At 37.2% G+C, this 13,126-nt stretch overlaps 1 protein-coding gene across 1 annotated transcript in view; it reads left to right on the top strand.

The window, feature by feature from the left end:
- The window catches only part of LOC139313033 (uncharacterized), a 54,371-nt gene extending 44,253 nt beyond the window's left edge, over positions 1–10,118 (top strand). Inside the window, exons 18-20 of the mRNA XM_070938359.1 lie at positions 3,956–4,040; positions 5,704–5,791; positions 9,343–10,118. Of these exons, the coding sequence (XP_070794460.1) occupies positions 3,956–4,040; positions 5,704–5,791; positions 9,343–9,453 (284 nt within the window). The 3' untranslated portion in view covers positions 9,454–10,118. The remainder of the gene's footprint in view (positions 1–3,955; positions 4,041–5,703; positions 5,792–9,342) is intronic.
- Positions 10,119–13,126: the final 3,008 nt, after the last annotated feature.

The following is a 13,126-nucleotide window of genomic DNA, read 5'->3' as shown; positions in this document are numbered from 1 at the left end:
AGAAAAGCATTTTTTAAATAATAAAAGGATTTAATTTGGAAAAGAAAGTAAGCGTTTTTGTGGATTACAAAATGGATACTTTGTTACTAGAAGATTTGTGAATCGGAGAAAGACATCTGCTGGCGGAAAGAATGTGAGAAAGAGACAGAGTACATATTCGTGCAGCTGAAGCAAGATTAAACAGAAGTGAAGGATAAAGATTGAAATTGTGTTGGCTCAAGTGAATATTTGAATTGGACATTTTTTAAAAAAGGACATTATATGGACTTTGAAACCTGAAATATATGTAAATAAAAAGAACAAATTTAAAAATTCTAGCCTTTTAAATTGAAAATATGGAGAATTGGGAGGATGAATATGAGATACTGAGGGAGATGTTTCAAAAAATAAGAGAAGCATTTAAGGGAAATAAGGAATTAGAGGATTGGTTAGAATGCAAAAAAAAAAGAGAAAAGATGAATGAGAAGCAAAAGAAATGAGATAATACTGAAAAGGAAACAATTGAAAATAAAGATAAAGATGATTACACTGAGTTTATTAGTGACAGAATAGAAATAGATAAGGGAAACTACATCTCAAATATGAAAAGGAGAAATAAATGGGTAAAGATTGAGAAGGAAAATTAATAGAGTTAAAATTAAAGAAGAGAGGCTGAAGGGGAGAAATAAGAAAAGGAAAAAGAAGAAGGTAAGGGAATGGGAGAAAGGAAGGAAAGCATCAAGAAATGGAACTGTGGAGAGTCTAAGAGAAAATGGTTGAGTCAGTGAAAATGTTAATTTGTTAATAAAGAGAAGGATCTTAGTTGTAGAAATTATATGTGAAAATGCTGTTAAATGGAAAATATACCAGTAGATGCAATGTGAAAGAAAGAATGATATTGGAGGAAGCACTAAATGGAGAGAAACAAATAATAATATAAGGATTAATTGAAACTAAGACGGAAAATTGAAATTGAATGTAAAATTGAATGAAATTAAAATGTTAAAAAATGATTTAAATGTCATACTTGTAAGGGAATGGGAGAAAGGGAGAAAAGCATCAAGAAATGGGATTGTGGAGAGTTTAAAAGAAAATGGTTAAGAGTCAGTGAAAATATTAATATGTTAATGTTAGTTGTAGAAATTATATGTGAAAATACTGTTTAATGTAAAATAGATCAGTAGATGAAACGTGGAAAAAAATGAACTATGATGTTGGAGGAAGCACTAAGTGCAGAGAAATAAATTGAAATTGAAATGTAAAATTGAATGAAAATGAAATGATAGTAAATGATGTAAATGACAGACTTGTAAGAAGTAAAACGGAAGAAATACATTGTTAAAGGGAAAAAAGCAAGGGTTGGAAGATTATTTTAACAAAGGTTTCAAGGAAAAAATACACTTAAGTTGAAATATTTGTTAATTAAAAAGAGGAGGGGAATTTCGAATAATATTTTTAATAAATGAGAAAGATCGGGGTTGCCTGGACACCATAGTGGAAAATATTAAATTGAAAATGAATACAGCAATAGAAAGAGATGAAAGAGGAGTAGAGAGTAGAGAGATGGAAGATAAGGGGAGAAGAGAGAGGGATGGAAGAGAGGGGAGGAAGGAAGAGAGGGGAAATTAGAGGAGGAGAGGAGGAGGAAGAAAGGAGAAGGAGAAAGGAAGGGGAAGTAGAGAGGAGCAGGAGAGGAGGGAAAAAGAAAGTAAGAAGGAAAGAAGAAAGGGAGATGCAGGATTGAAAAGAAAGATTGCTGTACAACAAAAAAGATGAAATGGAAGAAAGGCAACCCTGAACGTATATAAATATACTAAGGTAAAGAATGAATGGTTAAAAAACAAAAGAGAATAAATATGAATAAGCAGGAAAATTAGAATTTGAGGGTGAATGAAGATGCTGTTTATATAAGTAAGCAAAGAAATATTGAGATATGATTAAAAAAAGGGAAAAAAGAAAATTGTGGTAAAATTGTAATTGAGTAAAATGTATTTGAATTTGATAAATTGTATAAGATAAGATATGGCCAATACTCTGTTCAAAAAAGATGTGGGTGAATGTGGTGGGGAAAAAAACCAATAAAACTTGTTTTTTTAAAAAACAAAGCTGCAGAGAAAAAATCTCTACTGAGCCTTCCCCCCCCCCCCCAGTTCTATAGTAGCAAGCAGCAAACTAGCTGACACCCACATATGAACACCCAATAGACAAAGATGGAGCTGGGTTGAATATCTTCCTCTTCTGCAGAAGGTAGAGCTAAAACTGAAGGGGAAAACCTATTCATAACCAAATGGCAAAAGTATAAGCCCTGCCTTCTAGGCTGCAGAGATGGAATCAGTCTGTGGTTCCATCTTCAGTTGGCTTTCTTCAAATAATTTATTGGAAGTAAATATGGCAATGGAATTGATACTTGGAAGTATCAATTTTTTGATACTTGGAAGATCTCACTAAGCCAAATATTAGAAATTCATTACAAGAACATTAGTGTTTGTGTCATATAATAATGAGGACATGCTGCTCCACCCCTTGGCATCCCTGCACGTGGACAGGAGCACTTGTGTTCCTAGGTTGCATGGTTTTGTCTTGGAAACAGGTGCCATTTTCACAATGGCCACAATTCATTGCAGCCGCTCCAAAAATGGGACCTGCTTCCAGAACAGAGCTATGCAGCCTAGGGATGCGGAGAAGTGGAATGGCCTGCTCTCTTTTCCCAATGTGAGCACCAGAGCCCTCCCAGAGGTACGTTTGTGATGGGTGATAGAGGGGTGGAGTGCAGCAGGGTGAGAAGTAGACTCAAAGCCTGTGGGGACCCATCATGGGGGAAAGCAGGCATAAGGTGTGTGGGGACCTAGCAGGACAGGATGGGAGAGAGAGAGGCTGGGGAACTGCTGCAGCATCCCTGCAGTCAGTATCCCTGCAATTAGTTGTAAGGATGAGTGACCACAGAGGCGCTGCAGTAGCTATAACTTTGAAACTGGGCCATAAGTAGTTTAGGGTCTGTCTTAGGTTTGAACTGTCACTAAGCAACCAGTTGTTAAGTTGAAGACAACCTGTACTGAAAAATTCCTTAAAGCTGATACTTTGATTGAAGCATGGTGAGTTTGCTTAGCAAGTGTTTAGATTGACGCTTGCAGCAAGTTTGCAATGAAAACCTTGAAGTATGGTTCTAGCTAAGGACTTCTGTGTTGTAGAAAGAAGAAGAGTTTCCATTATTGGTCTTACTAAATGACTCAATGAAAAACAAGGAAAATTGGTTTATGAAGTTAATGTCCATCATTATGCATATATTAATGCTCAGATTAAGAAAAATAATGTAGAGGGGATTTTGCTGTCACAGAGGATGACAAATTAGAGAAACTTATATAGAGAAACTTGAGATGAATCCCTTGAATGGAATACAATGGCTGATGGATGTAATCTGTTTAAAAGGAACAGAAATGGGAAAGGGACAAGTACGGTACATTGTATATATAACATACTCATTCCTACTCAGAAATCCAAGTGAGTGGACATGGTAATGTCTATCGAATGTTCTTAAAAACAAAAGCAAATTGACAGGAACCACTTACACAAATAAGTGATGGGCTCCTGTTCATCGGCTATGTCCAAGCAGAAGTGTATAGTTCAGGATACTTAGATTTGATTTTATGAAAATATGTTATATTTTAAAGGTAGAAAACTCACATCATTGGGAGTCAGATGGAATATAAATATGTACATGTACCTAAATTTATGGAATATAAAGTTATTTGCTAAAGCCATGCAGTTATTTATAAAACAATTATAAATTTATAAAGATGTGTATATTTTAAACAGGACGTTTGAATTTCCAAAGCAACATAGTCAAAATGGTTTTGTTAAAGAACTATTTCAATAGATTAATATGATTTTTCATTCTATTTGAAAAGTTCTGTATTTAATGATGCATAACAGCTGTAGAAATAAAGGCTATAACTTTGTAATTTTTGTTTTGCGTAAGGTACTGCATGTTGTGCCCCAGCGATCCATGAATCAGATCTCTTGACTGGATGTAGTGATGTTCAGACAACTCTACGGACCATGAGGTGAGAACAAGATTGTGTGCAATAAAAAAACCAAATTAATAAACAAGAGGGGAATGAAATCAGGCTTCTAGGCCAGGGGTGTTAAACTGGCAGCCCGTGAGCTGGCTGCGTCATGTGAAAGCCACACCCATCTCAGCTCTGTGAATGGAAAAAACATTGCGAAATGTCACGTGACAGCAATGTGACACAGCAAGTTTGATGCCCGAGTTCCAGCCAATCTTTTTGGTTGTTTTCCCCAATCAAGAATAATATGTGGATGATATCTCCAAAGCCAGATTTCATATCTTCAAAGAGACATGAAATCATTAACACTTCAGTTCGATTTTTTAAAAATAATTTTATTAGATTATAATTACAACAATAAAAACTAAAAGAATAGAAAGAATAACAAATGCAAAAATAGGAAGGAAAGGAAGGAAGGAAAGGAAGAAAAAAGAAAGAAAGGGTAAGGAAAGGAAAGGTAAAGAAAGGAAAGGAAGAAGGAAAGAAAAGAAAGGGTAAGGAAAAGAAAGGAAAGGGAAGGGAAGGGAAGGGAGTACTGGTACATGAGAGCAGGTATGATATAGTTGCCATTACTGAAATTTGGTGGGATGAAATGACTGGAATGTAATGATGGAAGGATATAAAGTATTCAAAAGAAAGAGACCTAACAAAAGAGGAGGCGGAGTTGCATTATATGTATGAGATCACTACATCTCTACAGAAATGTGTTGTTGTGGTCCGCCAGCAGCCTGCGGAGCTGGCAGCAGAATTGGACAGTGAGGAGGCTGCTGAGGACCATGGGCCAATCCTGGAGTCTGGGGAAGGCTCAGATGAGGGCTCTGCATCAGAGGCAGAGAAAGGGCCATCTGGGAGGTACATGCTGCCTCCAGAGTCTGACCTCAGCGAGGCAGAGGAACAGGGGGAGCCTGTTCCCAGTGCGCGCATGCGCAGAGCTGCCAGAAGGCGAGAACAGCTAAAACAAAAGGGATAACTCGGGAATAGGGCTGGGAGATCATTGGCCCCTCCCATAAGACTTAAAAGAAGAGCAAAAGCACATGGGCCTTTGCAGGAAGCAACGTTTGTTCATTCAGTTCAGCTTAAAGCCTGAAACTCTGTTTGATTCTGGACTCTGTGTGGCTTTGCCAATTAGGTCTTTGGCAGCGTGTCAAGGGAGATAAAGGTGGGTGATTATCCAGAAGGACAATTATAACTAATTGGGACTCATCTGTGAATGAACAGAAATTCACAGCTGTTGCAATAAAAGAGATTTTTGGGACTATTCATGCGTTTTAATGGCTCAGGAAGCCTAGGTCAGAACATGCATAAAAACAAGGGTGAAGGCCTCCTAAAATGCATATGAGTTCATGGAAAAGGAAAAAAGGATGACATAGCCATAGGTATTTCCTCTGGTGGATGTGTAGAAAGTATGACATAATTTTGGCCTGTTTATCCTTTTAACATTCTTTCCATTTAAATGTATTTGTTGGCTCTTGGATTGATACTGCTTGGCTGTACAGCAGCTATTAAAACCATCTCTGTTGGTTAGAATTGTAAGAAGAAAAATGTTCTTTGTGTCCTGCCAAATACGTTCAAAGAGGCTTAGATTTACAGAGAGAGAAGAATGGTACTTCTTTTCCAGAATTTTTCACATTATTAATACTGTTTCCATTGATCTTTCCAGATACATGCAGTTGGCCAACTTGACAGGCATTCCAGCCCTAGTGGTACCAGTTGGATATACAATTTCAGGACTTCCCATCAGCCTTCAGGTAAGTTATTACCTTCTGTAGTTTGGTGTGAACTCAGTGAACCCAATTAAGAATAATTTTCTTTCTGATTAATTCATCCACTTATATCAGTGATGGTGAATCTTTTAGACACCGAGTGCCCAAACTGTGTGTGCGCACATGCCCAAACTGAAAGGTGCGTGCACTCGCAAATGTGTGCGAACATGGTGTATGCATACATGGACATGCACAGCAGAGACCAGAAGACCAGCTGGCCGGTGGGAGGCGGGACATCCCAACACTGGCAGTGCGGCAAGAGGTAAGATCTTTTTCTTTTGTGAGCTTCTGTTTCGGCGTCTGCAGGGAAACAAAAGCTTGCGAAAGAAATGCCACGGAGATCTGACCTGGGGCGACGGCGCACGTGCCAGCAGAGAGGGCTCTGCATGCTACCTCTGGCATGTGTGCCATAGGTTCGCCATCACGGACCTATATTCATCCAATTTCTTTTTTTTTCAATTTCTGAATCTTCCTCAGATGTGGCCATATTCCTTCCTAGCCCTTGTTAGGCCAATAATCACAGATGGTGGGAATACCATATTTGGTATATTTGGTATATTTCTACCAAATCCTACTGAAATTCACATAGATCTTCCATCTTTTGCAAATTCAGGGGAGCAAATAAAACTACATTATTTAGTCAAGTATTAAATACTGATGCCTTTTATTTAGAATGAGACTCAACTATTCTATTTGTTTGCTTAACAACTTTTCAAAATAGAAAGATGTCTGCTTTCTATTACAGAAGTTTATAGCTTACAGTAATGATATTGAGGTATTCTGTGTCTTATGTGGCAGGTTGCTTCTAAGTGTATCCTATTGTGTAATAAGAAATCTTTTTAATACAGTATGGATTTCGAAAACGGGAAATTGGGAAGTTGTCCATCACCTAGAAAGGGAGTTAACATACCATAGCATTCCTGGCATTCCTAATGTTTTGACAAAAGTACCCACTCAAACATTCATGCATAAGCTATGACCAATTTTGTTTCAAATATATACTAACAAAAGTTTATAAGTAGTCCTTATAGCCCGTTGCTTAGCATTCATTCGAACCTACAACCAATTTTCCCAAGGCTATCTGTCCAAGACTATTTGGATTCAAAATTCTGACAGTTGGCTGCCCACCACTCCTTGCAGTCAAGTAATTGCACTTTGGACATCTGGCAACTGGCCCACATTTACAACCATTTGCAGCATTATGTGACTGTGGTTTATATTTTTTGCCAGAAACTGGTATTTCCAGTTACCAGCAAAAAACAGCCATTGTAGACAAAGGATTCACTTAATGATTGTGATTATTGATTGATCAATAACCACTGCAAAAACATTGAAAACATTGTAAAATTGGTCGTGGTCATGTTGCAGTCCAATTAATTATTAGCATGACTTACGACCATAATTCTGTAGTTGACTACATGTATATGCATAACCAATCCCATCTTGGCCTGAGCTATTGGTAATTTCCAATATCAGATAATCTAGGATCCAATGGCTTTGCATTGTAATGAGAGTGAGTTTGGTCTAGTGCAGGGGTATCAAACTTGTGGCGTCATGTTGTAGTCACATGACGTATGTGACTTTTCCTTCACTAAAATGGGTGGGCGTGGCCAGCGCGTGACGCATCCAGCCCAAGGGCTGCAAGTTTGACATCATTGGTCTAGTAGTTAAGGTGTCAGGCTAAAAGGTGGGAGATCAGAGTTTTAGTCTTACCTTAGCCATGAAAGCCAAATGGGTGATCTTGGGCCAGTCAGTCTCTCTCAGATCTACTCACCTCAAAGGTTTGTTGGGAAAGTAGGAGGAGGAAGGTGTATTGGTTATGTTCACTGCCTTATTTGTAAAAATACTAAAGATGGGATATAAATAAATGAAAATTATATCAGGGCTTCCACCTTTGATAGCATTCCAACCATCTATGCAGTAGGTAGCTAGTTGTCATTTCTTTATTTTTTAAGTGTGTGAATTGATCAGGTTAGAGCTATCAGACTGGAAAAGGATGGGAGGCTTAGACTTTTCCTTTTCTGTTTTCTTAAATCCCTGGTTTACTCTTTGGGAAGTAAGAATTTTAAAAAGAACAAATAGGCTACACAGAGCACCTAGAGGAGTCCTATTTTATAGGATATTTTCAGTGGTGGGTTGCTACTGGTTCGCCCTGGATTGGGCGAACCGGTAATGGTGGTGGAAGCCGCCCAGACGCTTCTGTGCATGTGCAGAAGCGTCATGCGCGCTCATGAGCGAACCGGTAGCGATGGGTTTTGAAATCCGCCCCAGATATTTTATGCTTTTCTCTCAAAATAAATCTCTGTTCAGAGTACATGATACACACCAGCTGGACTAAACTAATTAACATACAATTGAACTTCCTGAGTGTGGGACTTTTACAAGATTGAAATCTGGAAATCACTTTGCCTCTATTGTGTAAGGAAGGGTGTTCTGTACTTATTATAATGCCTTTAAAGAAGGTCCAATAGTTAGTTTTCCAAAATATAACTGTGGAAATTCCAATTGAAATAAGGTATTCTGATTATATTTTGGTGACTTGGTTTGGTTTGAGCCCTGAGAAAAATGTTGATTTTAATCCATACACTTTTAGAAAACCTGGGCCACTGGTTCCTAATGCAAAGCCTCCTTTTGTTTACCCACAAAACATTTCTTCTAATGCCCTTATTCTGGAGCCTGGAAGATGATTTAAAAATAAAAAGATCTCTATGTCTTTCTCCAGAATTCTGCTTATTAATGGGACAGCTTGCATGAGCCTCTTATTTCAATAGAAGACCTATTTTCCAGTTATTTTTGCATTTCCAGTTTTGAAAAAAATGTTGGTTGCCACTGAAAAACTTACCCCTGTACATGCTGATGTAATAAATATACTGTATAGCCTGTGAATTTTAAATTGTGTGCTTTTGTTATTGGTTAAAATATATAATATGTGTAGTACTCAACTTATGACCACAATTGAGCCCAAAATTTATGTTGCTAAGTGAGAAATTTGTGAGTTTTGCCCCATTTTATGACTTTTCTTGCCACCTTTGTTAAATGTATCACTGCAGTTGTTAAATTAGTAACATGGTTGTTAAGTGAATCTGATTTCCCCATTGACTTGTCAGAAGTTTGCAAATGGTGATCACATGACCCCAGGCACTGCATCCGCCATAAATGTGAGTCAGTTGTCAAACATCCAAATGTAAATCATATGACCATGGGGATGCTACAATGGTCATTAATGTGAAAAGTGGTCATAAGTCATTTTTTTCAGAGCTGTTGTAACTTTGAACGATCACTAAGCGAATTGTTGTTAGTTAACAATTTCCTGTACTTTGAGAAAGCACTTTTGTAATTGTTCCAATGAATAATTGTAGTAATTATTTTCAAGGTTGTCTAATTCTCCTTTGGTCCTACTTGTTTTACATCCAATGTCTCTTTTTACAGCCAGAGATCAAATGAGCTTATAGCAACTCTGCCCCTTCCCACGCATATTCTGATAAGGTACAGTATCTCAGCAGTTTTTCATAGGTATCTTGCTGCTTTTTTCACAGATGATGACAAAGTGGTGGAATGAAGCGTTGCTGTTCCAAATAGGCCTGAAACTGGAGCAATTTCGTGGTACGCCAGCAAAACCAATAATTTACTATGATATTCTGAGATAATATGGCTAGCTTCAAAATTCCTTAACATTTCCAGTTCCAATACAGTTGTCTGTTTAAAGTATGAATGGCTTAAGGGAAGACAGTTAGAAAGGTTTTCAGGACAGATTCACTAGCTCCCATTAAAAAATGCAGAGAAAATTAAATTGGAACGAAACAGTAACTTACTAAAAGATGTACAGTGCTGTAGGTGTCTGCAGTGTTTATAGTTTATACTGATACCAATACATTCAGATATTGCAGAGTTTTGTGATTGAGCAGATTCTATTCAGATACAATTTGTTTGAATGCATTTTAAATACTGTATGTGACATTTGCATTCAGCATGTATATATAATGGCATAGTATTCTTGATATGTTTCTTGCATGGAAAATACTTTCTTAGACAGGGTGATGGACATTTACAGATTTTTTTTAAACCCAACTGTGACAAAAAACTAACAATATATACCCTCTAGTGATATTGCACAATTATATTTCTTTATACTTCAACAGAATGTTAATTTCTTGTGCCACAATGAAAGCAAATCATTTTACTAGGCTTGTGCATCCATGCTCCTTTTCAAAGTGATAGAAAGCAATTGATTCAGAAAATATGATGGAAAATATTGAGATGCCTCTTAATTGGCATCACCATCATTAATACAAAATTTCATGCAATGGATTTGTTCATTTATCCGAGTTTGAAATAAAATTAATACAATATTCAGAAAACTCTGGAAAATGCCATTTCTTTTCCTGATCATGTGAATGTGACCATTCTCAGGATTGATGTGGCAGTTTTCCAAAGATTTAATATTCTAAACTTGAAGTTTGGACATGCCTCAAAATAGTATTTAAGAAGCCATGGAAATAACATACACATTATCATTCTAAACCAAGCTATCCTTAGGGCAAACAATACTGAAGACATGATAATTTTTTTCAGAAATAATCTTAGGATAGTTGCAATATTGTCATAATAATCACCAGATTAGGCTGACTTTTGGTTTTGAAATTATCGGTGGATAAACCCTGGATTTGGATATGGAACCACATTCTCAGTAGATATTTCACTGAATAGTAAAAATAATAGAAACTAGTGTTTTTTTTCAGCCTTACCTCATACAACAGTATTCAATGAATGGGAGGAGGGAATACAGAGATTGTGCAGGTTTTCTTGAGTTTAGGAGCGGTGGTCTCAAATTAATGTTAAATTGAACAATATGAGGGCATAAACTTCTGTAAAACCAAGTAGCTATCCTCCTTTATCCATTCCTTTGTAATGTTCACAAAATTTGTGACTGATTGACAAGCTGGTCCTACTTGATAATGGTATATTGTTAAAATGATAAGAGTAAGACTCGTTTCCTAGAAAAGCCTTTCTGTTCTTCAACCTAACTAAAGTATTTTGGTATAAGGTAAATATAAAGCCCTTCGTATACAGGTAGTCCCCAACTTACAACAATTCATTTACTAACTGTTCAAAGTTACAGTGGCACTGAGAAAAGTGATTTATGACCATTTTTCACTCTTATGACCATTGCAGTACCCCAATAGTCACATGATCAAACTTTGGATGCTTGGCAACTGACTCATATTTATGATGGTTGCAGTGTCCCGGGATCATATGATCACCTTTTGTGATCTTAAAAGCAAAGCCAACGGGGAAGATTCACTTAACCATGTTACTAACTTACCGTATTTTTTGGAGTATAAGACACACTTTTTTCCCCCCTAAAAGAGGCTGAAAATTTGGGTGCGTCTTATACTCTGAATGTAGCTTTTTCGAAGCTTTTTTTCACCCCTAACGAGGCACTAGCGAATGAAGCAATCTACCTCCGACTCTTAGCTGTGCTTTAGAAGCTTTTTCAGTGAAGCGATCTTCCCTGCTTTGCCTGCTCTCTCCGACTCTCAGCTGTGAAGCTTTTTTTCAGCCCTAAGGAGGCACTAGTGAGTGAAGCGCTTTGCCTGCTCCCTCCGACTCTCAGGTTTTTTTTCAATCCTAATAAGGCACTAGCGAGTGAAGCGATCTCCGTGGTTTGCCTGTTTTTCTCATTGTTTCTCTCTCCAAAGATCAGTTGTGCTTTAGAAGCTGTTTTTTTAATCCATAAGCAGGGGATAAAAACCAGCAAACTAATGTGCTGAAACTAACCAGATTAAGGACGCTAGCCAGATGAATACCTGGTAGGCAGATTTCTCTCCCCCCCCCCCATTTTCCTCCCCAAAAACTAAGCTGCGTCTTATACTTCGGTGCGTCTTATACTCCGAAAAATACAGTAACAACTGCAGAGTCACTTAACAACTGTGGCAAGTGTTTGCCTCATAAAATGAGGCAAAATTCACTTAACAAATGTTTCACTTAGCAACAAAAATTTTGGGCTCAATTGTGATCATAAGTCGAGCACTACCTGTATTAGAAAACTTAAGAGTTTTTTATTATTGTCGAATTTTGTAAAAGTACTGGGACAAGGGCATCCAGAAAGGATTCTCAATCTCTTACAACATTGTTTTTTCTGCTCTTTTACGTATTTCAAGTGGTATTTCTGTAGGTTTTTGTTTCTGTGCATGGATTTTATTTTGTACTAAACATTTTGGCACAATGTAGTATGGTGGCCAAGAATATACCCCAGAAAAAGAAGCAACAGAGCATCTATAAATAAGTAAAAGCAATTATTGTCACGCTTGTCATTCCATTAAAGAAAATAAATAAGATTAAGATTTTGCATACATAAACTACTATAGAGGAGGACTTAATCCTCATTCCCAAGTTGTCTATATTCTTTTCACTTTGGAAAAAAATGATAAGATGCTTAACATACTCCTGTTAGAAAAAGCTGTAGTTTAGTTCTCATATGTTGCTCTGCAGTTCTATAGGGCTCATATTCTGTGCACCCTGTCATCTGTCCAAAGTCTAATCTTAACCAGAGACATGTAAAAAAATTCATTAAAGCAAGGGAGAGGCAACTGTTATGTGGCAGAAGGTTTAGCTGGCATTCTAAGACAGGTTATCTGATCCAGGCTGTAAAATCTGAGAGGCTGAGGTAGGAGTGCTATCCAATTTTGTATTGCCATCTTGTAACCCTCTACATGTTCGCTGTTCACATTTGGTAACTCTTAATTCACAGAACTGACTGAATGTTTTCACAAAATAGCTGTTATGGTCAGTCACAAAACATTCAGATCACAGAATGCTTTCATCCCTATTTCTGGGCCTACGGATATACCTTCAAAAAGAGGGACTAAACTTGCTTTCTTAGATGCCTTAAGAGTGTTGAACATTCTTAGAAGTTACTCAAGGCTAGTAGTTTGCAGAGGCCAGTCTCATTTAATTATTTTTAATTAAAAAAACTGCCAACGAAAATGACCATGTGCCCCACTTGGGTCACTCTGCTGCAGAACGAAGTATTAAAAACTTGTGTTTATCTGTGATTATAATAAAAAAAGGAAACGACCAGTGTTTTAAAATTCCAATTCTATATAAAATGTAAAACAGCCTTTAAGGATGCAGTACAACATTGAAATTCTGGGTACTCCAACATTGGAGGATTTAAGAGACTGGACATTTACCTGAAATGGTATAGGATCTCCTGCTTGAACAGGGGATTGGACTAGAAGATCTCCAAGATCCTTTCCAACTTTGTTATTCTGTTAAATACTAATATAAAAGGTGTGCTAAATTATTTTATCTTTCTTC

The sequence above is a fragment of the Pituophis catenifer genome, unplaced genomic scaffold (assembly GCF_029215685.1).
Source record: "Pituophis catenifer annectens isolate HBS135680 unplaced genomic scaffold, rPitCat1.0.hap2 SCAF_2, whole genome shotgun sequence".
In the NCBI taxonomy this organism is placed as follows: Eukaryota; Metazoa; Chordata; class Lepidosauria; order Squamata; family Colubridae; genus Pituophis; species Pituophis catenifer.
The sequence above is the reverse complement of the archived record's forward strand: the minus strand, read 5'-3'. Positions and strand labels throughout refer to the sequence as shown.